Source organism: Antedon bifida, chromosome 4 (genome assembly GCF_963402885.1).
Source record: "Antedon bifida chromosome 4, ecAntBifi1.1, whole genome shotgun sequence".
Lineage (NCBI taxonomy): Eukaryota > Metazoa > Echinodermata > Crinoidea > Comatulida > Antedonidae > Antedon > Antedon bifida.
The window spans coordinates 19,167,921-19,194,527 of record NC_136229.1 but is presented as its reverse complement, the minus strand read 5'-3'; the positions used below and the strand labels follow the sequence as shown (position 1 = coordinate 19,194,527).

Genomic DNA, 26,607 nt, shown 5'->3' with positions numbered 1-26,607 from the left:
TACATAAACTTTACTGAAACAAGTTTCAATTGGTTAGAATTCCAAGCCTTGTATTTGTTTAGCCAATGCACATACGCCATTTAGTTGTAGTAAATACAGACGTTATGTGGTAAATAATGAGAACATTTTAACAACCAAGAGCAGAAGGAAGGAAGACAATTTCATGTCAAAAGATATGCCTGGACTAAAGTTGGACCCACCTCCGCCAATTAACTGTCAACAACCTGGTGTTGCTAAGTCTGTTTTATACAGCGGTTCCAAATTTAAAGGCCAACAAAAAAGCAAAGGCAGTTGCTATACAGTTGAAGTTGAACTTCAGGTTCGTCTTCTTGCTAGGCCAAGAGAGAGTGTTTCAATGTTTTGTGTGTGGGTTCCTGGTGGGTCCAGCCCTCTTGCACTAGTGTGATGCCCATTACTTGTGAGAATTTCTAGGCCTAGACATATTTTTTTCTTTTTGTTATAGTTGTTTGAAATAGTCTTTAAGATATAGGCCAAAGTAGCTATGGGGGAAAATCTATTTTTCTCCGAGAATAAAAACCCACAACCCTCATTGTATCATCCCCCTAAAAAACTACATGCATATCACTACGCCGCTATGCAAACCACCTGCTGGTCGAACGAGTTAATAATAAACTTTATATATATATGTAATTACTTTGAAAATGTGTAAGTTTTTTAACTGGCCAATCAGGAATCAGTTTTCTAATTTTTTTTTTCAGCATGTAGATGAACAAAACTGTTACCTCTGTGGGTACCTTCGAATCAAAGGACTGACGGAGGAATATCCCACACTTACTACCTTCTTTGATGGAGAGATCATAAGTGACAAACATCCATTCCTGACACGAAAGTGGGATGCTGATGAAGACGTTGATAAAAAACATTGGGTGTGCATCGGAAATGAATTAAAAATATCTATTATAATACCTGTACATGCAATTGAAATTAATAATTGATATATGTATTGTAATTATGAAAATTGACAATATAAATTAGCAGTAATAATTATTCAATTATTAATAGTTTCATTTTTTTTTTATTAGGGTCAGTTTCCATCATTTTTCAAGTTTGCAACCATCTTTAATTCGGATTCATTTAAATATGATCAACTTGAAAATGATGATTTTATCTACATGAGATGGAAGGTATGTACTACAACAAATCGTGAAGAGACCTTTAGCACAGAAATACTAATACAACTAACCCCTCCTATTCATTAGAAATATTTAGTGATTATAAGAATGTCAGATTGGCTGTAGTGTTAAAATATATATTTCCTCTCATCTGTTTCACAGGAAAGTGTCCCCATAATAGGGTGTCTCCAAGGAAGAGTTCTTCAGTATTTTTAAAGGCTTTAGCCGTTTGAGCATTTGATCCATCCTAATATTCAACATAATTTCAATAAGAATAGAAAAAATAAATCCCTAATTTGTTTTTCTTAAGGAGCATTTCTTAGTACCAGATCACAGGATTCGTGACATCAGTGGAGCATCTTTTGCTGGTTTTTATTATATCTGTTACCAGAAGTCCAAGGGCGCCATCGATGGATACTATTATCACAAAAGCTCAGAATGGTATGTTTTGAGGTTAAACAATTTCTAACCATTTATTTCTTTTCTTTCGACTTCTATTTACTTAAACATTTTAAAATGTATGCTTTGTATACAAAAAACTATTAATTTGACAACTTCTGATAAACAATGAAGATGCCTCCCATATATTTGTTTATTTCATATGCATCCAACAGCAAGTAGCTTACCAATTACAGGATGGATAACCTATTTTATAATTTATCATGCTTATAAACTAAATCTTATTTGAGGCTTAGGGAATCGTGAGTTACAACCCTGGCACTAGGTCAGGATTGAACCCTGGCACTAGATCAGGATTGAACCCTGGCACTAGATCAGGATTGAACCCTGGCACTAGATCAGGATTGAACCCTGGACCTTGTTATTGGAGGACAAGCATGTTAACCACCAAGCTACAGCTCCACTTGTTTTTATAACATTAATTTATCATTTTCTTTTTATTTGATTCCGTCATTTGATTTTGTTTTGTCAGGTTTCAGTCGTTGAATTTAGAACACGTACCAGATCACAGCATGCCAATTTACGTTTTCCGGTGAAGGACGTACAAAGATTAGAGATAAATAGAAAACTGCCGAAATAGAGAATGTAGGCATATTGCCAGTCGAGAGGAAGACTCTTGAGAGAATTGGCATGACAATTTAAACCCTACTGGCGGAGGAAATGCAATAAACAATTATTTTATAAATATTTTATACTTCCAAAATGTTGTTTAAAAATATTTAAATTAAATCGTAAGTGTGGTCTGAAATGATTGAAATTACCTAAATAAATTGTCTAAAAAGTTATAATAAAAAAAATGTACCTTTTCTACAATTTTTTTTCTTATTAATATGTTCAATTGATTGAATGATAAGATATCTGTTTGTTTATAAGAAACACACTTCTTTTTTAGAAAATCTGTGTTTACTTTAAAAATTGGATGTTTTTTAAAATTTTTTTTAAATTAAATCGTAAGTGTGGTCTGAAATGATTGAAATTACCTAAATAAATTGTCTAAAAAGTTATAATAAAAAAAATGTACCTTTTCTACAATTTTTTTTCTTATTAATATGTTCAATTGATTGAATGATAAGATATCTGTTTGTTTATAAGAAACACACTTCTTTTTTAGAAAATCTGTGTTTACTTTAAAAATTGGATGTTTTTTCCACCTGGGTTAAAACCTTGGTAATTATGCGTATGATAGGTGTAAATTTAAAGTGAAAATTCCTACCAAAGCACCGGCAACACCAAATTAAGTTTTGGGTCAAACTACTTACTTGAAATTATAAACATATTGGAAGTGTTAATTTGCTCGTAAAAATTGCACTAACCTTAACTACATTGAATAATTAGTTAATAGTGTAAGTTTTTAAATGCATGCTGTTATTGAAGACAATTTTTTTTTTATAAAATGAAATAAGAAAATGAAATTATATGCAATATCTCTGTCATAGGTCTTTTAGTATATAATAGTGATTTTTTTTTGTGAATTGATACAGGTACTTATAAAATAAATATTGGTGGATTTCGGATACATTAAAGTAGTTTAGTACTGTAATACTATACTTTATCATTTATAATTTAAAACATATTTTAAATACAGTATTTACCATAAAAAATTATTATTTTTGGGTTACACTTTAAATGGGAATGGGAATTTATTAAATTGTACTTGCACTGGTTAATAAACATATTAAATTATCAGTGTAGAGAAAATGATTAAATAAAATACTTTTCAAAAATCTGTTTTTATACTGACTGAATTTTTTTTTAAAGAAAAAATATTAACATCAAAATAGAGATCAATAGTTTCTTTTAATATTGCATGGTAATAAAAAATGGTTATAGCGTCCTCTATTTCTGTAAGCCATGTGAGTTTACCACCGGCGAAATTTTTACGATGTCTTTTCGTCGCGACACGCGATTGGTCGTATTTGACTGGTAGATATCGTTCGGTAAAGATGGCCACGATGATGAGATACACACGATTTATGCAAACGTTTTGCAAAAATTTAACCATTAGACCAGCTGTATATGGAGTTAGTTCTGCATTAAATAGTATTCAAAGTACACAAACATTATCTTGTCAAAATAGGAGACATATATCAAATCAACTATGGTCAAACAAGGTACGTAATTCTAGGCCCTGTTCGACATTGAATTAAATTTCAGACCAGCAGGCACGTCCTTCCTTGGCCGACTGTGTGTAGTATGTACAGGTCAGCCATCGAGGGTCGAGATAAAAATTCCCAACGTGTTGTTGGCCTAGGCTAGTTTTTGTGTTGCGTGCCTAAAAAGTTGTTTATTTTTCAGATTATAATATAACATTATAGGCAGTATTGTGTGTGTCTTCATTCACTTTGTAAAAAAATTGTAATTTGTGCAGTTACAAGTTAAATTTAAGTTTAAAGTTACATTTTTGTCTTGCTTTACATTCTAATTTAGACAGGCTTTGGCTCGGTCTGTTGCATTGTGTTTGATCATTTCAGCCGCCAGTTAACGGATAACACTATCGGCATGCTCAATTGTGGATGTAATTCTTCAAATTAGCACAATCCATGCGTTCTCGGTTCTCTGTGTCGATAGAATAATAAATTACTTGCACAGTGGACATAGCTTATGAGTGCTTATGAACACCAAAAAGAAAATTTATAATTTACTCACATCTTTATTGAGTACAATGCATGGGTTACTCAGACTTTTACTAAAGTTACATTTTTGTCTTGCTTTACTTTGTAATTCACCTGTACTCACCAATACCTTGACTCAAGAATGTTTTTCCATGATATAGCACTTAAGAATTGTTTCTAGGGAAGGGCCTATCTCTGACTGGGTTGGTTGCATATCACTGAACTACCATGTGTGATAGAAATGTCAATCAAGTCTTTGGTTCTTATCTTGGATTTCATTAAAAAATACTAAATTGTCTTCTAGTTTTTGCATTAAACTTTTCCCCTGTTTACCTATAGCACTAGCAGTGTTTAAATATATGTGTATGTACATATATTGCATTATTACATTCGGTATTTAAACTACATAATAATTTAAATATTGTTTTGTTGTCTTCAGTTCCAACAGTCATGGATTTCTCAGGTCAGGCAATACTCTGGTTTGCCAGATATGACATTTGAACAAATTCGAGATAGAGTCCTGTACGTGTTGAAACTTTACGACAAAGTGAATCCAGAAAAGGTAAGTTTTAGCGCTTTTATTGAAAACTGTGAACCTGGAATATATATTCAATTTTTAATGCAGTCTTGATTTTTTATACATTTTTGTGTGATATATATATTTTTTTTTTAAATGTTTTTTACACGCGATTTGGCCACGAGTTGTAAACCTGGTCAATATTGTTGTGTATTTTGGAAATAGAGAACAATTTAATGTTTTTTATGAATAACAAACAACTATTCATGAACAATATACTGAAATAAGTGTACTATAAATAGTAATGATACTGTAAAGTTCACTTGTATTTGTGTACAAATTAATTAGCATATTTATTACTGTATTCTATACATAATTTTGCAATAAAGTGTAATACAACTATGTGGAGTCAATGCATTACTGAAACCATCTCAGAACACAATTATAGTACATTTAAAAAGATAAAATGATTAGAAAACAAACACTTTAAAAAATAATGGAAATATTTAACTTATTAGAATAAAATACAAGAACAGATTCAAACAAAATTCCCATATATGGACACAATGATGTCATAGTACCTTGTTTGGGCATATCAGTACCATATTTGGGTACATCGCACTTTTTGTCAAACTAGTTTGATAGTGTAGACAGAGGTTAAGAAAAGGGGAACATTCTGTTACTCAATGTAAAGCATTACCAACAGACTACTGTATGATTCTAATTCAATGTAAGGGCTATTTATGTTTCATCTGGAACCTATTAGATGTATATCCTATAGAGACTGCATTCTAGTCTTTGGGACTACAAGTTTATCTAGGGACAGCTTACAAAGCCTTTGATTTCTTTTTTTTTTTCATTACTTGTTTTGATCAGTTGGTGTGAATTGTTGTTGGACTGAATAAGTTTAGGCTCTATGCTTGAATACCATGCTAACTAATCCAAACCAAATATTATATCAATTTGAATAATAAATGCCAGACTTGCTCTAAAAATGGTAATCCTGTAAAATCCTATAATAATTAAAATAGTTTTCCTATTTCTTTGATGATTATAACAGTATGTTATAGGCCTGGTGATGTCTCAATTTCCCAACGTTGCAAGTTTTAGTCATTCCTCCTTTTCTCTTTAGGAATATAAAGCCTATAGATGCATTTTATGGTTTCAGTAAGTACAGTAGGCCTACATACTAAAAAAAAAAATATTTCTGCAGTTTAATTGAGCTGATATAACATCAAATTTCCTCCTAATAAAAAAAATGGTTCTCTTTAAAAAAGTTCAAATTAAGATTAACTTAAATAAGATAGAAAAATAACAAGATAATAAAATAACAAGCTTACCACCCTTCTTGAGCATCAGGCACCATTTAATATAAAAAACAAATTCATTTCTTAGTCAGATCCTACTGCTTACAGCTATTAATCAACGAACGAAACGGTTTTGTTCAATGCATTCTATAAATTATTTAATTGATCTCTTTCTGATTTTATAATTTTGCATATTTTGAAGTTGTACAATATTTGTTACCTGATAATTATACCAGGAGTTTTGTGGTTGAGAATATCCTTGAACTGTTGACTAGCTGGGTAGTAGTGCCCTAAGCCAGAGCAAAATAAATGGTTTAATAATCACAAAATCATTAATAGAAAACAATTCTGTCAATGAACATTTCTGGAAAGGAACTGGTGTGTAAAACGGATTTCTGTTGATTAGCTTGTAATTTACTAGATACTGTACTGTTACTTAAGATTTTTTAACAAAATAGATAAGATGCTGTACGGCTAGTTTGTTCTATATCAACACTGTAGTCCGCATCCGTATGTTGGCATTGTCGGTATTGTAGAAGTTTAGTATTAATGTGTCCTCTGAGTGGTATGAAGAAATATTTATATAATTCACATTTAGATTATGCTGTGACCTTTATAGTTCAGGTATTCTGTTGTCAATAAACACATGACAGAATATCGTCCTAAAGGAGTTGAAAAAAATCATAAAAAACACATTAATATTTGAATGGCATGACCTTAATGTTCCTCGCATCATTTAATACATGCACACTAAAATATTACTGCTGAATAAAGTTTATGTTCGCATCCGGCGTACATTAATCATATCAAATCATGGCTTATGCTATATTTTATCAATTCCATACTGTGCATAATATTTAAGAAAATAAGCATATTCGGAGCTTGTGAAAAGAAATGTTTTCTGTGTACTAAACTACTACAGTAGCCTTGTAACATTGACAGATGTAAAATATTTGGCATGTCTTCTGAAGTAAAGAATTCCCAATAGAATCTTTAAATTTGACAGTAGAATTTTATTTATACAAAATAAATTTGGTTTTGGTCATGTTGATAGCTGAGATTTTTCTTTCTTTGAATTGAATGCATAATTAATCATATTATTTTGATTGACCATATTTAAATTTGAAACTGGATGCTGTGTTCTCCCGATTGAGCTCTAGCGATTCAAAGAACTTGACTAGATTTTTGTTCAAGGATAAATGGCTTGCGCCGACTAATTGGGGTTTACAGCCATCATTAAAAGTTAAATAGTAGTTACCAAAAAAGGCATATCTGTTGAACAGACACACCCATTGAACATGATAGATCAGTCCCTTAAAGTTCTTCCTTTTTACTAAATCTGTTTTACTTTCTCTTTTGATTTACTCAATCAATACTGGAATAAAGATAAGAACATTCTTGGAATAATATTTTTTTACTTGATTAATCTTATCCACATCTGATATATCTGTCAATATAGAAAATCTGTTTTGTATAATATTTAATATATTAAAAAAATTAAATATTTAGTTCATAGTGTAGATTATATTAAATACTGTATTGCAAACAATATCTTTAGTTTTAAGCAGGACAAGTGTATCCATCCTGTAAATGTCAAGTTACTTGCTGTTGAATGTGTGTACACTAGGAATAAGATTTTTAAAAAAAAGATCTTTGCATTGACACACTGTTATTTTATGGTAATTCCTTAATTATTTGTTTTTTGATAGATACAATTGGATAGTCACTTCTTGAATGATTTGGGTCTAGATAGTCTGGATCAAGTTGAAATAATAATGGCCATGGAGGATGAATTTGGTAAGGATACATTTAATTTATACAATCCAACAACTGTGTGTTTTATGCAGCTTTCTTTCCAGGTAGATTTCTACAGCTATATCCAGGATAGATAAATCGTTGTGGATTAAATACAAGAATATTGCATGTAGGTGAACATAATTTGTGTGACCATCTGTTGTAAGTAAATTCAATTATTTCTTCTTTATACTGGATTACCTCTTCAGTCTAGCACTGTTCTCCCAGAGGGTCCAGTGTACATGACCACGATCAGCACACCAGAAGACTATCCCCTACTTTTTTTCAAACAGTGTACCAATTTCTTTATCGTGTACGTTAGCAATGTACCAACGGATAATGCCTTACTGTCCATGTGGCTGCGTTCACATGTATTAAAGTTAAGCGTTTAAGCGTGCATAAAACTGATTTAAGCCGATGCGAACCAAATCGGACATAAGTGCTTGTGTAATCAGTTATCTTTCTTATACACTACCTTTGTGTCGTCAACTCTGATAATGATATACTGTAAATCTGATACCTCTGATAGGTTTCAGGTACATTCAATGTTACGTTATATTGCACACGCAGAACAAGTTGAACACCCATCCCATCCGAAGGACGAGGAAATTAATAAAGTATCTTGTGGGCAAGGTTACAAGTAATATATAGCACAGACAATATCTAGATTCCATTCTTCTTGCAAGCTACAATGCTAGTGTAAGATATCTCTTACCATTAAGTTATCTTGCTGTATAAGTTGATTTGTAAGTTAAGTAAAAAATGATGTTTCGTATTGCGACAAAAAAAATATATATGACAATATTACTGAAATGTATTCAGACAAGTGTATGAGCCGTGGCTCCAATAAGTAATGTATCTTGTTATCTATGGACGTTCAGCAATTATTGAGAATTGTGTTTAATAGCATTACTACTATACTTCATAAAATAAATATCCCAATATTTTGATTATAAAATCAGTGCGTTGAAAGATGAGCAGTTCATGACAAGCAAACAGAAAAAAGTTAGTAGGCTTCTGCGTAGTGTTGTAAGACAGTGTCCGATCCGTGGCTCCAATCAAATTGTGAGTCAGCTCGTGAGGTTAGCTAACACAGGAAAGTGTGTCAGAATACAGAGTGAATCTTGCAGATGATGACAGTAAAAGCAGCAACGAAGATTAAAGAGGGGACACGTACGAGTGCAAGCGGATACAGCAGTTGGATATTGATGTTGCGAATGACCAATTTGATCGAGTCTACACTATTTCATGTTTTGCATGGTTCATGTTTGATTACCATTAGTAGGCAATGTACGTTGAGCCATGCAAGTTGTTTGCATCATTTTCTGATGGCTGAATCATTTGGTAATTGTACCCTGTCCTTTGGATGAGATGTTAAGCTGTTGAACCATGTGCAATATTACCAATATGTTCTAATATTAGTAATTTGTGGATTTAGTGCTTTGAAATACAGTATTTTATTTTTTTATTTTATTTTATGTCTTTTTGGCAATGTGGCCCAAGATTACCAATAGTAAATTAATCACTGTCCTATCAGATAGGTTGTAATCCCCCTGATACAGGGGCTATTTTGTGAACAAGTTCACCGGGGTAACCTCCTACTCTTCTCGAATAATGAACTGGGTTCTTTAAAGTGCACACAGGTTATAACTATGTACACTGGACCTACGGTTTATAGTCCTTATCTGAGAAAACTTGTTCCACCACCAGAACTAGGAGCTAGTCGGCCTCGAACCCTTGCCGATGTTGTTGGCTCTTTAGGTACTGTAAATGGCGCCCCTGCCTTAACCGCTGTTGACCAGATGAGTGTTTCAGTATCCTTCGTCCACTTAATTGTGTCTTCACCGCCAATGCACACTTTTGCATCACACTCCACATGCCCCTGTTTGCAATCTGGATCATTGGGCTAACTGTAGACTTCACTAGCCCATAATGTCTGCAGAATCAATCAATTAAGGCTAATTTTTCCTAGAATTCTCATCATGGAGAGTTGTCTGCTTAGAGCTTAGTAACTCAATCCAGCCATTCTGCACCAAAGTTGTTATAATCTGATTGTACGATTCCTAGCTTCAGATCTTTTTATGATATCCAATTAACATAAAGTCATTGGCCACATTTAATATGAATCACGCAATTCAACAGATAGTAGTTGGACACAAATTATATGATTCAGATAGCTTGTTGAACTTTTCAGACCTGATCATTAAGTGCTGTGTTAGTCAGAGCATAAACCAATAGTTTAGCTATTAGTGACACGGTTATGATCTTGTAAACAGTAAAAGTCATTTCCAATAAAAAAAAAAACCATTAAAACCACACCCAATAGGTAAAATGTTATTTGCATAAATATTTCTAAGATGGTTACATTTATAAAATTTCTTTGGTGGAAAAACATAGGTTGAGGTAACATTGTGCTTGGTGACAAAAAAAGAATTTGGTGAAAATATAAGAGGGATGGATGGAATCATGGGGCTCTGGTGCGAAAAAATTGGCTGGGTCACCTGTTGTACAGGAGTACAGGTAACCTTTTAGCCTAGCATAATTACCTTTGATTTAAACTAATTTCATGCTTCCAATGTCAAGAAAATAACTTTTTTTTAAATGTTCTCATATTTCTTTCCATGGCTCTGGGCCTACTGATTATCATCTGCCTCCATCTTGGCTCTAGGCTGTCTCTCTCTGTTACCACCTGTCTCAATGTATTTAAATGGTAATTTGACTCTTTGGGAACCACTTACCAAAGCCACGCATTTTCAAGTAGCAATTGTTAAAATTGTCGGTGTTCTTTAATATTTTAATTGTACTAAATTTGTAATTTATGGGGAAATGTTTACTATTCTATTGTCCTTCTGGAAAATGTATAAAAACAGAAGTACATCAATGAGGAGATACTTTATTAGGGCATCTTATTTTAATGAACCACACCAGATAGGGAAATGCCTATCTTGGAAATCATTATTGTACTTGAGGAAATTCTTAAAGTTGTACTGGAACTTGTAGTCAGTTTCTGAAGAGTCTCATCCTTATTCCCTCAGTTTGCAGTTAAAGAGAAGACAGTTTAGCCAGTACACAGGCAATAGTAAACTATGGCAAGCCATTTGTGCCAAAATATACACTTATAAGTAATAAAATATGGAATCACAATGCCAAGTGTAAAGTTTCTCAGTAGCCTTGACTTGTGTACTACTTACAGTTATTTTATTTAATACACAGGAGATTATTATAATTCTTAATGACAGGTCACATAACTTAGTACAAGTTGTAAGATCTGAGGGGGTCCTTATAAAGGATTATAAAGGGAGGAGCTGAGCATCCTTGCATTATGTAGGGAGCCAGACTGGGTCCAATGGTAGGCATTGTCTAAACAATAAGGTCCTTTGATGAGCTTATAAACCAAAGAGATTATAGTTTAAGGTTAATATATTTCTGCATCATACATAAATTGATTTAATCTCATCTAATCTAATCTTAATCTGATCTTTCCGTAAAGTTTTTAAGAGCTTAAGTATTTATCAAACTGTATATCGTGGGTAATTGGCCGCTATTTCTGAAAATGCTAACATTCTAAAACCCAGAAAGCTGAGTAATATTAAGAGTTTATTTTTTAGGTGACATACAGTAGGGTGGTGTGATTATTTTGTACTATTATGGGCAATACTTATGGTTATCAGTAAGCAATTTAAGACTAATTATTCATAGCAGCATATTAGACATGTATTGTTTATACAGCCAATAGCTATAAAAAAATGTTTATAATACTTTGTTGATTACAAAAAGCACTTACTTAAATAATCTACTTAGCTTGTTGATTGATCAAATTAAAGTTAGTACATTACCCTTGAAAACCAAACCAACCACTCTGCCAATATGTACTGTCTGGTATGTTGTTCTTTATTTTTAAGAAACAAAACTTGGTTGTATTAAATTTTTTTAAAGTAATTCCGCTGGAATCATCGAGGAAGACCACTGTCCAATAGAGATAGTTTATGTTTTGGTGCCAATTTGGCCAATATGTGTGGTAGTACCAGGGAGTTGTAAATTATTTTATTACAACTCCCTGGTAGTACTGTAGATGGTAACTGCATAGTTTCAGGCTATTAGGTTGGGTGACTGTACATACAGTGTTGCATCTATGATACAATCAAACTATTGTGTTATAATAATCTATTATCAGAATTCAAAGGCTTATTTCTTCATGTTTACAGGGCAAAATTTAAAAAGCAACTGATGCTAAAGATAAGAATATAACTTTCAGGTTATGACTCAAACAGATGAAGGACAAAATCATTTAAGATTGGTCAAATTTAGGAAAACCTAAAATGTGTAAACATAACTAAGTTACATACTATATCACGACCCAAGTCCCTTGAGAAATGCATCCAAGGAAAGCAACATTTTGGAAAAGAACATCAGACCATACTATTTCATTCCTTGGCTTACTGTAATTTTAGGGAAAACTAGGAATTGTTTAGGTACTGTATTGTGATCCTATTCCCCTAAGAAATGTATCCCAAAGGAACTTTGTAGGAAAAGATGTCTTTCATTGGCTGCTAAAATTTGGTTAGGAAAGCATGATTAAGTTATTGTAGTACAGTACTGTACTAAGATAGTATCTTGTTCCGTTGGTACAGTACAGAGAACTTTGAAGGAAAAGATATCATTCCTCCACTGCTCAGATTTGGTTAGGAAAACCTGATTAAGCTATTATGTAGTACAAAGATAATATCTCATTCCGTTTTTATAGTATGTATCTATCCCAGAGAACTTTGTAGGAAAATAACAAACACTATCTATTTAATTTCTTGGCTGGTCAGATTGTGTTTAAATTAAGTTAGTATCATGATCTTTGTCCCTAGATACTTCTATCCCTTAGGAAGATATTAGGAAAAGGATTAACAAAAGAATTGATATTGCCAACAGGTGAATAGCTTAATAGGATATCTTACAAAATAGCTATAGATTTTTGTTGCACATAAGGAATGAAAAAATGTGTTGACATACAGTAACCAAATACTGTAAATAGAATATCCATGGTGTTTTAATACATTGCCATGGATTAGTCAATTATTACTACACTTTTTTTTATTTTGCTGATTTCACAACTGCACCAAACAAGATATCTTGCGTGTAGTATACTTTCATCATGTCACAAAAACTTTATTTTTGCTATTCAATTCAAACAATCCTTGCCTTAGTACTTATTTGTAGGCCTCATCTACAGCTTTTATAATATAGAAATCTAGATCTAAATGTTAAAAGCATCTTACAATCATTTATACACTGTCAAATTTGATGTATTTTTTGGCTTATCTATTCTTAAAGTTTGATTAAACTTGCACTGACAATAAATAATAAAAGCCATATTGATCCAGCGAAAGATTTGATAGATTCGGACAGTTGTTAGCAACTGATTGTAACTAGCTATGTAAAGAACGGAACTCACTTAAGTACTTAAATTTATCAAACTGTTGAGTAAATATCTGAAATGTTAAATCTACAAAAGGCAGTAAATGTTTATATTTTAATTTTGTAGTTTTTCTTGTTGCATGGATTAATGATTAATGGATGTACTAATATACAAAATCTTTGAGCTCAAGAAAATGTTTATTCAAATTCGCCGTGTAGAATGGTTTATTTTACTGTCCATATAGATGCGTTCACATACTAAAGTTAAGCGTGCATAAAACTGATTTAAGCCGATGCGAACCATTGGACATAAGTGCTTGTGTAATCAGTTATCTTTCTTATACAGTACCTTTGTGTCGTCAACTCTGATATACTGTAAATCTGATATATACTTCTGATAGGTTTCAGGTACATTCAATGTTACGTTATATTGCACATGCAGAACAAGTTGATGCCAATAAAGAAAAGAGAATGTTTATATATTAGCATAACTTATGATTCATTATCAAGTCCTTGGGGAATAAAACAAATGTTTAATGTACGATTTTAAAAAGTTTTCTTTATATTAACCTTGATTTTATCATGGATTATAATCAAAAGTGTGATACCATCAGGCAATTTAAACCTAAATACTAACATTTGAAGAAATTAACTCGTACTGAAATGTATCAGATTTGTATAGTTTTATAGCCTTGAATGGCAGCAACTTTTCTTTTTCAATTTAGAAATTCACTAATCACAGAGTTGCTAATAATATTTAACATTGTGTGCAGGCTCTATTGAAACACATGACAGATAACATTAAGTGCTAAATGGAAGTGCGAGGTCAGCAGAGGCTAGTAACCAATTTTGCTAAATTTGTGCTTTCAAAATAAAACCATTACCCAAAATGCAATGTGCTCAGGTGGTTATTCATCCAAGATACTACAGTATTTGACTCAATGTAAAAAAATGGCACTCTAACACGCATACTTGTATATTTTTTTACTTGGAAACCGCCCTATGGATTATAATGATACTTTACAAACATACACATCGTTCGTTTTTTAGTATCCGCCACAACTATTATACCCTTTAGATCTGAACATTGCTATTATATTGTCTAGGTTAATATCAAAACCAACATTAAATTTTCAGAGTCATTGATGATAATAATGAATTACATGATTTAAAAAAAAAAAGTATGTTACATATTTGATTCATAGTGCAATTAAAGAAGCGGAGGATACGCAATACTGATTAATGATACAATATTCAATATCCTGTTATTACTGATGATACTATAATCATATGAATATCTAATATTCAATTATTATGTACCATAATTATAATTGCACACTGTACTAAAGTTATCAAGCCTTGTATCCGTCCCTAGTGGATACTCAAAAGAGCTTTCCTTGGAATGGTAATTTTATTTCTGTCTAGAGTATTCAGTGAATAAATGTAAGATTTTTACCTAGCTTTGCCCGGATATATTCTGTCCTTGAGAAATGTAGAAATTACTGTAGTGTGCACGTTTCTCTATTTGACTTGCTTATTTGGATACATCAGAATATTTTAAGCCGATGTTCAGATCAGATCTTGGTATATTTTTTTTGTAATAGTATGTGACATATTCATCCTGCTTGGATGCTAAAACATTTCAAATCCTATATAGGTATTTAACCTTAATTTTTATTAATAATAATATTCAATTTTCTATTGAATAAGTTGAAACAATGTAAGATTGGTTCTATTAAGATTTTCTAAACTTGATTAAACATAATTTTATGAAACGTACTTAGCAAAAGCTAATTTTTGTTCATCGTATGTTATAATTAATAATTTGAAGAATTGTCGCATCATCTAGTTAGTGACAATTTACCAGTGAAAAGGTTTTAAACAATGTAACATTGTTTCTAAGTATTAAGATTTTCTATCCGTGACTAACACAATTTTATCAAACATACTTAGTAATCATCTTTGTTTAAGTAATTAAGTCAATAATTTCGTTTCAGTTTTCAAAAAACCTAAGCAAATATTTGTGAATATTTTCCATTAAATCTTAGATAAAAATAACTTGTTTGATAAAGTATTTCTTAAATATCTTAATAACAAAAAGAGTAATACATTTTTTTAAAGTAATTATAATTAATTGAGGCTTTTACAGTTAACTACCTCAAAACCAAAGTCCCATTGGAGGAAATCTGATAATTAAAATTAATTTGAATGATTTGTACATGATGTGGAAGTTACATTATTGTAAGTGAGCTACTTCTGTACTCAGCAGCAATACAATAATTGTATTTGCTACATTTATGATTGATATTATTCGTTTTGAATTTGTCATACCACGATACTTGACAAATTATTAAATTATTTGACAACTATCGGAAGAGAACTTGATTTCAAGCCAATCTTTTGACAAATTAAACAATTTATTACAGTAGATAACTTAAAAAAACTTCCTTGAATTATATTTTGTTTTATAATTTATATAGCGAAAAGGTTTCTCTTTTTTCCATAAAATTTTGATTAGGATGTTGAATCGAACATTACCACTTGTATATTATGATATTAATCTAGTCTCCATTCTCCAGTCAATAACAAACCCCTGCTAGCCTCCTTGGCTCCAGACAGCCACCTGCATATTATACCCTTAGTTGACCTCTCAGTGAACCGGACTGCTGACATAATTCTAAGAATGTCCTATTTAAATGTTTTAAAGTAGTTAGATGGCTTGACCTGCGTTAACTGCAAATCCAATTTTATGTTTTTCAATTAGTAAAGTAGACTTGTTGACAGGCTCTGTTCAAGCTTGTTTCTGTCGATTTTTTCCACAGGTTACATTTTTCAGAAATCTGTATTTTATTTATTAGCCACTCGCGATTTTCATTGATATCACTTGTATGAGAGCTTTTCAAGTAGCAAATGAATCTGGGTTATATTAATGTTGATGGGTTTTTTTTTTTTACATTTTCATCTTAAATCATTTAATGAAAGTAGTGCGCTAGTCTACAGTAGGGTCACCCAGTCTACATTTGTTCCACCCAGTCTAAAATGTATTATAGTATTATTTTGTTGGTATATTCCAGCTGAATTCTACATACTGTAGAAGAAAACCACTTTCTAACTTCCTAGTAATGGATAAAGATTTTACCAACCTTGAGTTTTGTTGGCACACACTTTAAGATAAATTTCGAACTACATCAATGTCTAACTAAATAAAATGATATTACTGTCCTAAATCTTTGCCAGAAGCGATTATGTTGTTGACATTATTCTATATCTCAATCATCATGTCAATGCTATTACGCAGCAAAAAACAAAGCATTTATCATCATATTTTCATAATTGTAGAATAAGTTCAAATTTGTTGATTATCCATTGAATGAATCCATCGTTACATGATGTCTGTAGAGTCTTTAGATTGTGTCAACTCATGCACCTATTTGTGCATTATTTTCTTTGCTGTTTAATACAAGTGTCCTTTCTTTGCTGTTTAATAAAAGTATTTATAAGTGGTTTGTGGTATTACTCAATAAACTATATCAAAAGGTAGCCAGGGGAGGGGATAGAATGTTGAAATAAATAAAAATAAATCAATGGTTTAGGCTTGATCAATTGGTTTCAATAATTGATTTATAGGTTTAGGCTTGATCAATTGGTTCCAATAATTGATTTATAAAAAAAATATCTTTATTTTGTTCATTTTCTATATTTGATATTGGATGTCACTAACAAAAATTCACCAAAATACAGGCACAAAAATATCTAGGTTCTTTATTATAATTTGTGAATTACTGTACTTAAGTCAGATCCCAATTTATTTTTTTTTAAATATATATTATAAAATTGAAAATATCTATTTAATTAGAATAGAATTTTTAATTTTACCGGTGTGAATGAATTATTATATTAATTATAATTGAAAAAACATTTTTTATTAGAATAGAATTTTAAATTTTACTGGAGTGAATGAATTATTAATATTAGTAATAATTTTTTTAAATAATAACAATTAAAATATAATTTTAAAAGTTCCATTTTTTTGTACAGTATCATTGGTCATAGTATTGCGATATGATTCACAAAGCAAATGCTTGCACTGTTGCAAGAGATCTAAAGATAAGAAACAACATAGATAAGAATCCACTCATATCCAGGTCACACTAACCAATAGGGAGACAACGTTGCACGCAATGAATAGTCCAGACCAAGTCCCTAACGTTTATTAGGATGTGGCGCTTGCTTAGATACGCTGTGTCGTGCATGCTCGCAAATTGCTATTTCCTACGGCAGACTAATATCACAATCGGTTTTTGTGATGGAATGCAAGAATAGAGAATGTTTGTTTTCCAACGGAAACTTCACTCAGGTGATGTGGAATTCATCAATTATCGTGACTGATACCTATAAGGTTTTCTTTCATTTTCTAAGTGTCTAGAACAATCCAATCCAAGCAAAAAATTGATTTCAGAAGATTGAACAGACCAACTTTAAGATAACATTCTTAGACCTACCTTAATGCTAAGATTCTAAACCACCTCATCATTCATTACCCCTAAACATACATTTGCTCTAGCCCCAGCTATCCGTCAATGCCACCCTAAATATTGTTGCCATGCTCTATCCCCATACAACCTCCATCTATCCTTCAATACCACCCTAAAGCACCATGCTCTAGCCCCACATAACTGCCACCCATCCTTCAATGCCACCCTAAATATTATGGCCTTGATCTAGCCCAATACTACCGCCATCCATCTTTCATCATGCTAATAAGCCTGCCACAAGTATATTTAAAGGAAGAAACATAGTCTATAACTTCATATTTATGCTTGATTGACTATGCTATATTAATATCAGCCAGGTCAATGACCAAGTCTGTGTAATTAATAGTTTCCTAGCTGTTCTAACGAGTTGTTACAACTTCTAAATGTATACCGGCATTATGGTCTTGATCTCTTTCTTGGCCATGGCCTTTTCACCTCTGGCAGCGACACCCAAAATTACCGGTTGTTCTTCTGGAGGAAGCTCTCCATCCCAGGGATTACTGTCCTGGAGAGATCAATGTGAATTCTGCTTTATCACAAATATAGAAATTTATAATATCAATGATGGTCAATATTCATTTTTTACATACTGTAAAACATGATTTAAGCATGGACCTATAATAATTTAAAATTTTTAAATTTAATTTATGTCCATGATTTACTGTTTGAACTCTCTGCTGATTTCATTGTACAGTATGGATGAAAAAAAACACAAAAATTCAAGTATTAGTGTGATAAGAATTCGAATGATTGGGCCCAAATCTCAATCAGTATTTAGGTATATCTTGAGTATATCAGCATATCATTGTGGCACAGTATTTAGTTTAATAATGTTTACAAATTGCAGTTTTAATTTCACCAACAACACCAGAAATGTTACTGTTTTGTTGAAGAATTAGTTTTCACTGTTTGAAAAGTTTTACAATTTGTAGAGAATGTCATGCCTATTATAAATGTGCATTTTCCTACACTGGAAAGATACTGTAGCGATACTGTAGCCCAATGTTCTCATTACACAGATTTAATAAATCTTCCATTATCTCTCTGTTTTATTTAAAGCGCTTTATATAAATACAGACAATGTTAGTTATACATCAGTATCTGGTATAGGTTGATTGTAATTTCTGATAAATAGTAAACATTACCTTGGGGAATAAAAGGGGAGGTATGTAGGATATTAACCAACTCCGATATGGAAGCTGAATTTATTAAGTAAAACCTAGATGACTATCATCACCTATGCCCCTAGTATCTGCATTGTATCTGACCAGTTCTCATTATCCCTCTTGGCTTGCCTGCCTGTACACATTTACAACCATGTCACTCGAAGCACAGGAAGTGCACCAGAGCGTTAATCTCTCCTACGGTCGTTTGACTCATCTCCGTGCTTTGTAATAAAATAATATGCACGATTGTGATGCCTGGCGGTCAGGTACATTCCCCTTCTTAATCACCTGTACGTGGGGGCTAACATCTAGGGAGCTGTGACCTTTCCCATGGGGGGTCAATGTGTCATTCTGGATAATTTGAGCAATGTGTTAAATGCAGAATTTTACATTGTGTTAATTTGATTTGGTAATATTTTCTTGTGTGTGAGATGATTGACGTTGTGTGTGTTGGAAGCGTTTATGTTCTTCCTTTTTAACTTAACCTCTCTCTGTTCACACTAGAGTATTCTAGACAAATAGATGCATTTATAACACTAACTTCTTGTTTAAACCTCTGTTCACACGATGCAATTTATTGCAAGTTGATAAATAAATAGCACATGTTTCTATATGTTCTTCCTTTTAACTTACCCTCTCTCTCTGTTTACACTAGAGTATTCTAGACAAATAGATGCATTTATTAATTTCTTGCTTTAACCTCTGTTCACAAGACACAATTTATTGCAAGTTGATGAACAATGCATGTTAAAGTACTGAACATCTCTTCACTGATAACCATAAGATAACTCAAAGAAGAACGTGAACCATTGGTTCAATAAAAGCTCTGTCTACACTATCAAACTTTATGTGACAAAAAAAAATGTGATGTGCCCATATATGGACATAATGATGTCATATCACTACCATATTTGGGCATATCACACTTTTTGAGTCAAAACTAATTTGATAATGTACTGTATACAGAGCTTAACAGCAATCCTTAATTAATAACGGAGAATAATTTAGATAGTTTAAAATTAATTACTTTTTTGGCCATGGAGTAGTAATAAATTTTAAAAAGTAGTAAATTAATTAACTTTTATCCTTGTATTGACATTAATTTTCAGTAAGAACAAGGAAAATTTACTGAAATATAACCTTTAAATAACCTTTTGGATAAAAGGAAATTATTAACATTGCTTCTGGAATCATCATAATTTATTAAGTATTATGGGAATATATGCTCGTAAATCTTAATATTACCTTCTGTATATTTCCGGACTTCAAAACTATAATCTGTCGTTAAAAGCTGTGGATACAAAAATGTGCATATTTTTTAGAAACCTCTGACAATAATATGTAAAGGAAATAGGAAAAATTACATGTTTGGATACAAAATTTGGAGATTTTCAGCTTGATTAACTTTTAATTAGAACATTTAATAATATTGCAAATTGTTGATTATCTTAATTGGGCTCTAAATATGCCTGTAATCGATATATTGCCCCCCTAAAAAATAATTTAAAACAATTCTAAATTGTCTGTCAAACAATGGTTTTTGGTTAAAATTAACTGTTTCTTTGCCTTTTTATAAGTGAAATAATTATTTTTGTTGATGTTTTTTCTACAGAAGTGAATAACTTCATTAAAACTGCAAAATGGCCTATTCAAAATCTGATTTTACTAATCTTTATTTTTCATGTTTTTGGAGGACAATACATCTTTAAAATTCCACTATCATAATTTTAACAGATTTTTATGCGATGAACATTTTGTAGTTCTGACAGCATGAATTACTTCTTTTTGACAGTGAAGACCTTGCCTAAAAGCAATCAATCATAATTGTATGATAGGAATAATAATTTAAACATGTTTATTTTAAATATTTTCATCTTGTCAGATCTTTTACTAAATCTTGATTGATAGAAAAGCTGAGTTTTAGTTTGTCTGTTAAAACTGGGATTTTGCCAAAACTTAATTTTTGATAATGCTTTTTGGTTTTTATTCAAGGAAATGGATAAAAAATGATTTATTCTATTAGAAATGTGTGAATCTTTGGCTTATTCAATTGTTTTATTGGTTCTTGAAGATAATTTGATTTTATCTTGTCTGAAAGCATTTAAAAAAACATAAGTGTTAGTTACAGCAAACTAAATTTCTCCGTTTTCTATTTTTCTCAATAAATTGAAAATGTGAAGAACTTGACAATTTCGGTTTGAATATAATATACTAAAACTATAGTAACTGTTATTGTAGAATGATTGAACTTTGCAACTTTATTTGGGGACACAATTATGAAACAAGTAATTATATTATAGCGTGTAAATTCAACTACTTACAATAAAGATATGAAGATGAGACCTAAATCATTGTTGGTTTAAATACTTGTATATTAAATGTTAAACTTATTTTAGAATCTGTTGACATCTGGAGCAATTATTTAAAAGATGAACTTCAAAGAATTTAAACCATTTTTTTTTAAATCTAAAAATGTTACAAAACAGGAAATGACCGTGTCAGTGAGTTGATGTTGTCTTCTTTATGGATAATACCACTCAAAAGTAGATCCTCTACTGGGACACCACCAGCACTTTCATTTTCCCCAAGATATTCAATCTAGTCAGTATTTAATACAAACAGTATGTTTTGGCTGATGATAGATTGTTAAATTATAATACATGGCAGCTAAAATTGGGTAATGTTGTTTTGATGGTTTTTATTTTTTCCGGATAAAGAAAAATGATACCGAGTTCCTCCTGCATTATAAATGTAGGAAGTGTGTAGCATCCTTGTGATGTTAGAATGTTGTGAATTATAATAGATAAATTATTTTAGCTGTATCTGTTGTTATAGGTACAGTAAACAGGAATACTCTTGATATGTTTATGAACTAAAAGTTGGACATTTCTGTATTTTGGTTGTTCCTCGGATCAAGTTAAATGTTAAAGAAATGTTGGAAACTGACTTGTAATTTTAAATATTTATAAGGATACTGGTTACTGTAAAGTAAAGAGTTTTATTTAGTAACATTGCTAATCTGATAAGATGTATTTTCTCCCAAAAACATGAAAAATGAAGATTAATAAAATCAAACTTTTAATCGGCCAGTTATATTCACTTCTGTAGAAAAAAAACTAAATAAAAACTCATTGTCCGACATACAATTTAAGTATTTTTTCCTTTAAATTACGTTTTTTTTTCTTTCCAGTTTTTGGTCAAAGTGAATAACTATTACCGTAATATCATATGTGACATTAAAATGACATATTCAACAAAAAATAGAAAAAAACAATTATTTTCATGGGGACAATATCTTTTTAAGATAAGCTCTCCAATTGAGATAGTTCTTCATGTCGTATTGTAGTGGGTTGTTCCATTACTATGTAAAATTAGTGGAATCTTGACATTAAGTAGTTCTTTAAATAAATTATATGGACAGCAATATATTCTTATAATTATTTCTAAAAAATAAATGCAATATTAATTGACTTATAGTCTATTAATCTTATCTATACTGTCTAAAAAGAGTGCATATTAATGAATGTGATACATTAATCAATTTAGTTAAATTAATATTGATTAGTTTGTTAGATTAAAATGAATGTGTTATGCGCTTTTTTGTTCGAAACATTTGTTAAGTCTTTGATTTATTGCTTTTTTTTACTTAAATAAGAATGTTTTCATATGGAAATTTGCAAGAAATTCCACATTTTCAAAATGAAATTTGATAAAAATAAATTTGCTATAGTAGTTTGATACTTATTGCCAGTATCAATATAAAATGTCTCATTCTAACAGGTACCTACAATATGGGTTATGATATTGTTACCATCATGATTTTGTATTGCCTTATGACGGTATAAATGTGATACCATAACTGACATACTGTACAACGAGCATGATCTTGATATTACCGTTAAATTTACTGAAGCTGCTGTATTACACTATATGATACATTTAATATTGCAATTTATACTCACATTTTTTGATAAAATTTGATTTTACTGTGGGTACTGTATTACAAACTTTTGAGTGTTATTTTGACTAAAAACTGAGCTATTAATGTTTAGCAGTGTCCATGTCAATAAAAAGGTTGAATAGCGAAAGGTCGAACCAAGTATTTTCATTATAAACCAGGCACTCTAACCAATCGACCACTAATCCACCTGTTATATGTGATTTCCTTCCTGAATCATGTATTTCAGTATGATAGTCATCTTTCTCCCTATAGGATGGTAATGTGTTCCGCTGATGACAGAGTGACCCTTATTTTGTCAATTTATATCATGTGATGTATTTGTTGTTAAAAATATATCGCGATGGCAATGTATCATGTTTACTGAACGTCATCGGTCCACACAAACAATTTTCGGTTTCATTGACCATCAAACATTAGTTGTCGATTAAATTGTTTTGCATTCAAACGTATGTGATATTAATTTGAACGTTATATCAGATATCTGAAACATCAGAGGTACATCAGAGTTATAGGAATTTACGACACAGAGTTATAAGAGAATCAGTCAGTTGTGCCATATGTAACTTTGCAAATCTGCTTGAATCTATTCTATGCAAGTTTAACTCTAGTATGTGTACACATCTTGACTTTTCCAAGTTGGCCTAATAACTGTTGTAATGTTAAGATTATTAATTATTAATCTGTTATATAGAAATTGTTATTTTGATGATTTTGATTTGAATTACTACAAATGATTTCATCAGTTGTCATGAATGCATCTAATTTTGTAATAGTGAAAGTAAGATTTCATATTTATACTAGCCATTTAATACTATGTACTTGATCAGTCTGTATATTAGACGTGTCAAGGAAATTTACTATCATTAACATTTTATCCTCCAGGTTTAAGTTACAAAATTACGTATTATGAAGAGGAGAAAGATATATTCTTCACCTCTTACTTATTGACATTTTAGCGGCACTTTCATGATCAACATGTTTGATACAGAAGATTTACTGTATATCTACTGTACTTTTATTTGTCTAATTTAAGATTCTAGATGAACGATTTAATTTTTAGAACTGTGGCAAAGGCTTAGTATATTTATGTATGTCACATTATTTGTTCTTGCAGCATTTGAGATCCCAGACAAGCATGCAGAGAAGTTGGTGACACCCAAAGACTTAGTAGAATACATTGCCGATAAGATGGAGGTTTGCGAATGATCTCCCATTCCATATAGGTAAGTCATGGCAAAGGTTGTGTAGTATCTTTTTGTACTCTCTTTTTGTACTCTGTACATTTTCTTAACCAGTATAAATTATATTGGTAAATAATTAAAAATTGGACCCTTTTTTTAAGGAGACTCTCAGATATTACAGTATCTAACATTCTAATTTGCATTTGGTTTATTGTTAAGAGCAATTGAAAATCTTGCTCTATTTAGAAGAAAAGTAATTGAGTCAAAGGTATACAGTATACAAATGATGATGATTATGCAATACAAATATTATATGAAGTACACTGCATCCTCAGCTAAGTCGAAAATTAAAATATGAATAATTTGACAGTCAAAGGATGGCATGCTTAAAGCTCTGTCTACACTATCAAACTTTGTGACAAAAAAATGTGATGTACCCATATATGGACATGATGATGTCATATCACTACCATATTTGAGTGTATGACTACCATATTGGATACATCACACTTTCAGTCAAGCTAGTTTGATATAGTGTAGACATAACACTGCGATAGAACAAAATGACAATTTTTGAAATAAAATCATTGGATAGCATGCATAATTTCATTTTTATTATTGATGAGGTCTCATTGATAGATTTTATGTTAAGCTGAGCATAGCTTAATTCTTTGACAGGTTGCACAAGGCAGTGAAGGGTCTCTTAATGCCCTAAAGACTGAATCAACCACTTATCCTAGGCTAGTGTTGCCTGAGTCATCATACATTGTTTTCTGGGTTAATCCTTGGTAGGGTACTAAAACCCCATTGCTTGCTGCAGAGAAAAATATTGTGTAATTTTAGGACTGTACTGTATATTCTGAATATAGATAGTTTCAGGACTATCAACTTTTTAGGTCAAATTTCTGCATCACATAGACTATGAGTGCAGCCTAAAGCTCTGTCTACACTATCGAACTAGTTTGACAAAAGAAGTGTGATGTGTGCCCAAATATGGTAGTGATATGTCGTCGTGTCCATATGGGCTTAACATTTGATAGGGTAGACATAGATTTGTGGCCCAAACCTTTTACCACAAACTTTTTAGAGGCTTACAGTAGGGTTACTGCACTTGAAGTTGAGCTAGTATTTTTGCAGTCTAAATGAAGCTTTGTGGTCCGAACCTAGCCTAATTTCTACTATCATATGCTTGAACTATTAGGTAAATATCGGTGGTCCAAAATGTTTACAGGTGCCTGCTTTTACTGCTGTTCTACAATCATGTTTTTGATTCATTTCCAAAAATACAACATTGAAAACTGTTGAAATTTGATTATCCTATTGGGTGTAGCCAACTAACAACTGCTCAACAGTTGATAGGATGTTTCACTAAATATTTGTTGACAAGTCGTTTTAGAATATTGCTTTTGTATTCTAATCTTTCATAATTAAATGTGTACAAAAAATTAGTGAAACTTCAGGTCATGTTCTGAGGAAGAAATAAAACAGAACTGACCTTATTAAAAATTATCAATGACAAGACAATATTTTTGTAAAGAATTATTATACAAAATCATTTGAGACCTGAAGAATAATTTGTGCTATTTAAAAATATTTTTTATAAGTAAATAAATAAAATGTCGTTTTGCTGTTATCTAATTAAATGCCTTAGTGATTTTTTTGTGTTGATCAAATATTTTTGTTTTTATCTTTTAGATAATATTACAGTGAGCATCTTGATTCAGCCGAGAAAGTTTCTGACGTGAATTTAGTTGATACAAGTGATTAAAAAGTTTCTGATAGACTTATCCACATAAACTGCAGCTGTCCTTCAAGTTGTCACAGTGGTGAAAATTTGAACTATGGGTGACAATTTCAACATTAATTTGACTTCATCCCAAGATGCTCACATACTATGTACAGTTTATAAAGTGTTCCATTCTATGTAAAATCTAAAATCTCAATAAAATCTGTTGATGAAAAAGTTGGTAAAATACATATCTGTAGAGTTTTATTATTATTATCAATAATTTTGATTTGTTTGATTATAAATATTTAAAAAGTGATTTTCAATGAAAAGAAAAAGAAATTTTTAGTAACTTCCGCATGTTTAATCATGTATCCCACCGTGAATGGCAACATCCTGTATCGTCATAGCAACAACTAGATTTTGATACCAGGAAGCCATCCACTGATGGGAATTTTAGTTACCATGGTAACCTTCCAACACCTGGCGGCAGGTGAAAATCATAACACAGTCCTTTAGCGGATACTTTTGACAGTATATCCCTATTGACAGCTAGATTGAAAAACTGACATGGACAGCCCCAGATTCAGCACACATGCTGTCTTCTCCCTTAATCCATTCGATTTTGACAACACATGGTTTTTATTCAAATCAACCCATAGCATCTTTTTGTTTAAGCCTCTTTTATTCAAATCGGAAGAGAAAATCAAAGCAGGCTCTGAACAGAAAGTAAACTGTGAACCGGTTCCACTGTTTTTATCAAGAAACAGAACAGCAAAACTAAGAAATTCAATTGTGTTTTGAATTATA

The 26,607-nt window shown here is 31.4% G+C and overlaps 2 protein-coding genes across 2 annotated transcripts; both read left to right on the top strand.

Annotated features, from left to right (window-relative positions):
* The first annotated feature begins 131 nt into the window (after positions 1-131).
* On the top strand, positions 132-3,272 carry LOC144839783 (glucose-induced degradation protein 4 homolog). Its single transcript, XM_078695274.1, has 5 exons — positions 132-319; positions 720-887; positions 1,044-1,145; positions 1,444-1,574; positions 2,065-3,272. The coding sequence occupies exons 1-5, from the start codon at positions 164-166 to the stop codon at positions 2,126-2,128; spliced, it is 621 nt and encodes a 206-aa protein (XP_078551400.1). The 5' UTR covers positions 132-163; the 3' UTR covers positions 2,129-3,272.
* A 215-nt stretch (positions 3,273-3,487) lies between these two features.
* LOC144839542 (acyl carrier protein-like) lies at positions 3,488-26,429 on the top strand. Its single transcript, XM_078694955.1, has 5 exons — positions 3,488-3,703; positions 4,644-4,766; positions 7,738-7,825; positions 24,005-24,113; positions 25,767-26,429. Exons 1-4 carry the CDS (start codon positions 3,536-3,538, stop codon positions 24,094-24,096), a joined length of 471 nt encoding a protein of 156 aa, XP_078551081.1. The 5' UTR covers positions 3,488-3,535; the 3' UTR covers positions 24,097-24,113; positions 25,767-26,429.
* Positions 26,430-26,607: the final 178 nt, after the last annotated feature.

What these genes read in the sequence shown, in the direction of transcription:
- LOC144839783 (XM_078695274.1), top strand. Translation starts at nt 164, where the DNA reads ATGTCAAAAGATATGCCTGGACTAAAGTTGGACCCACCTCCGCCAATT. An exon ending in ACGTTGATAAAAAACATTGG is followed by an intron (nt 888 to 1,043) that starts GTGTGCATCGGA and finishes TTTTTTTATTAG; the next exon opens with GGTCAGTTTCCATCATTTTT. An exon ending in TATCACAAAAGCTCAGAATG is followed by an intron (nt 1,575 to 2,064) that starts GTATGTTTTGAG and finishes TTGTTTTGTCAG; the next exon opens with GTTTCAGTCGTTGAATTTAG.
- LOC144839542 (XM_078694955.1), top strand. Translation starts at nt 3,536, where the DNA reads ATGGCCACGATGATGAGATACACACGATTTATGCAAACGTTTTGCAAA. An exon ending in ATCAACTATGGTCAAACAAG is followed by an intron (nt 3,704 to 4,643) that starts GTACGTAATTCT and finishes TGTTGTCTTCAG; the next exon opens with TTCCAACAGTCATGGATTTC. An exon ending in GGCCATGGAGGATGAATTTG is followed by an intron (nt 7,826 to 24,004) that starts GTAAGGATACAT and finishes TTGTTCTTGCAG; the next exon opens with CATTTGAGATCCCAGACAAG.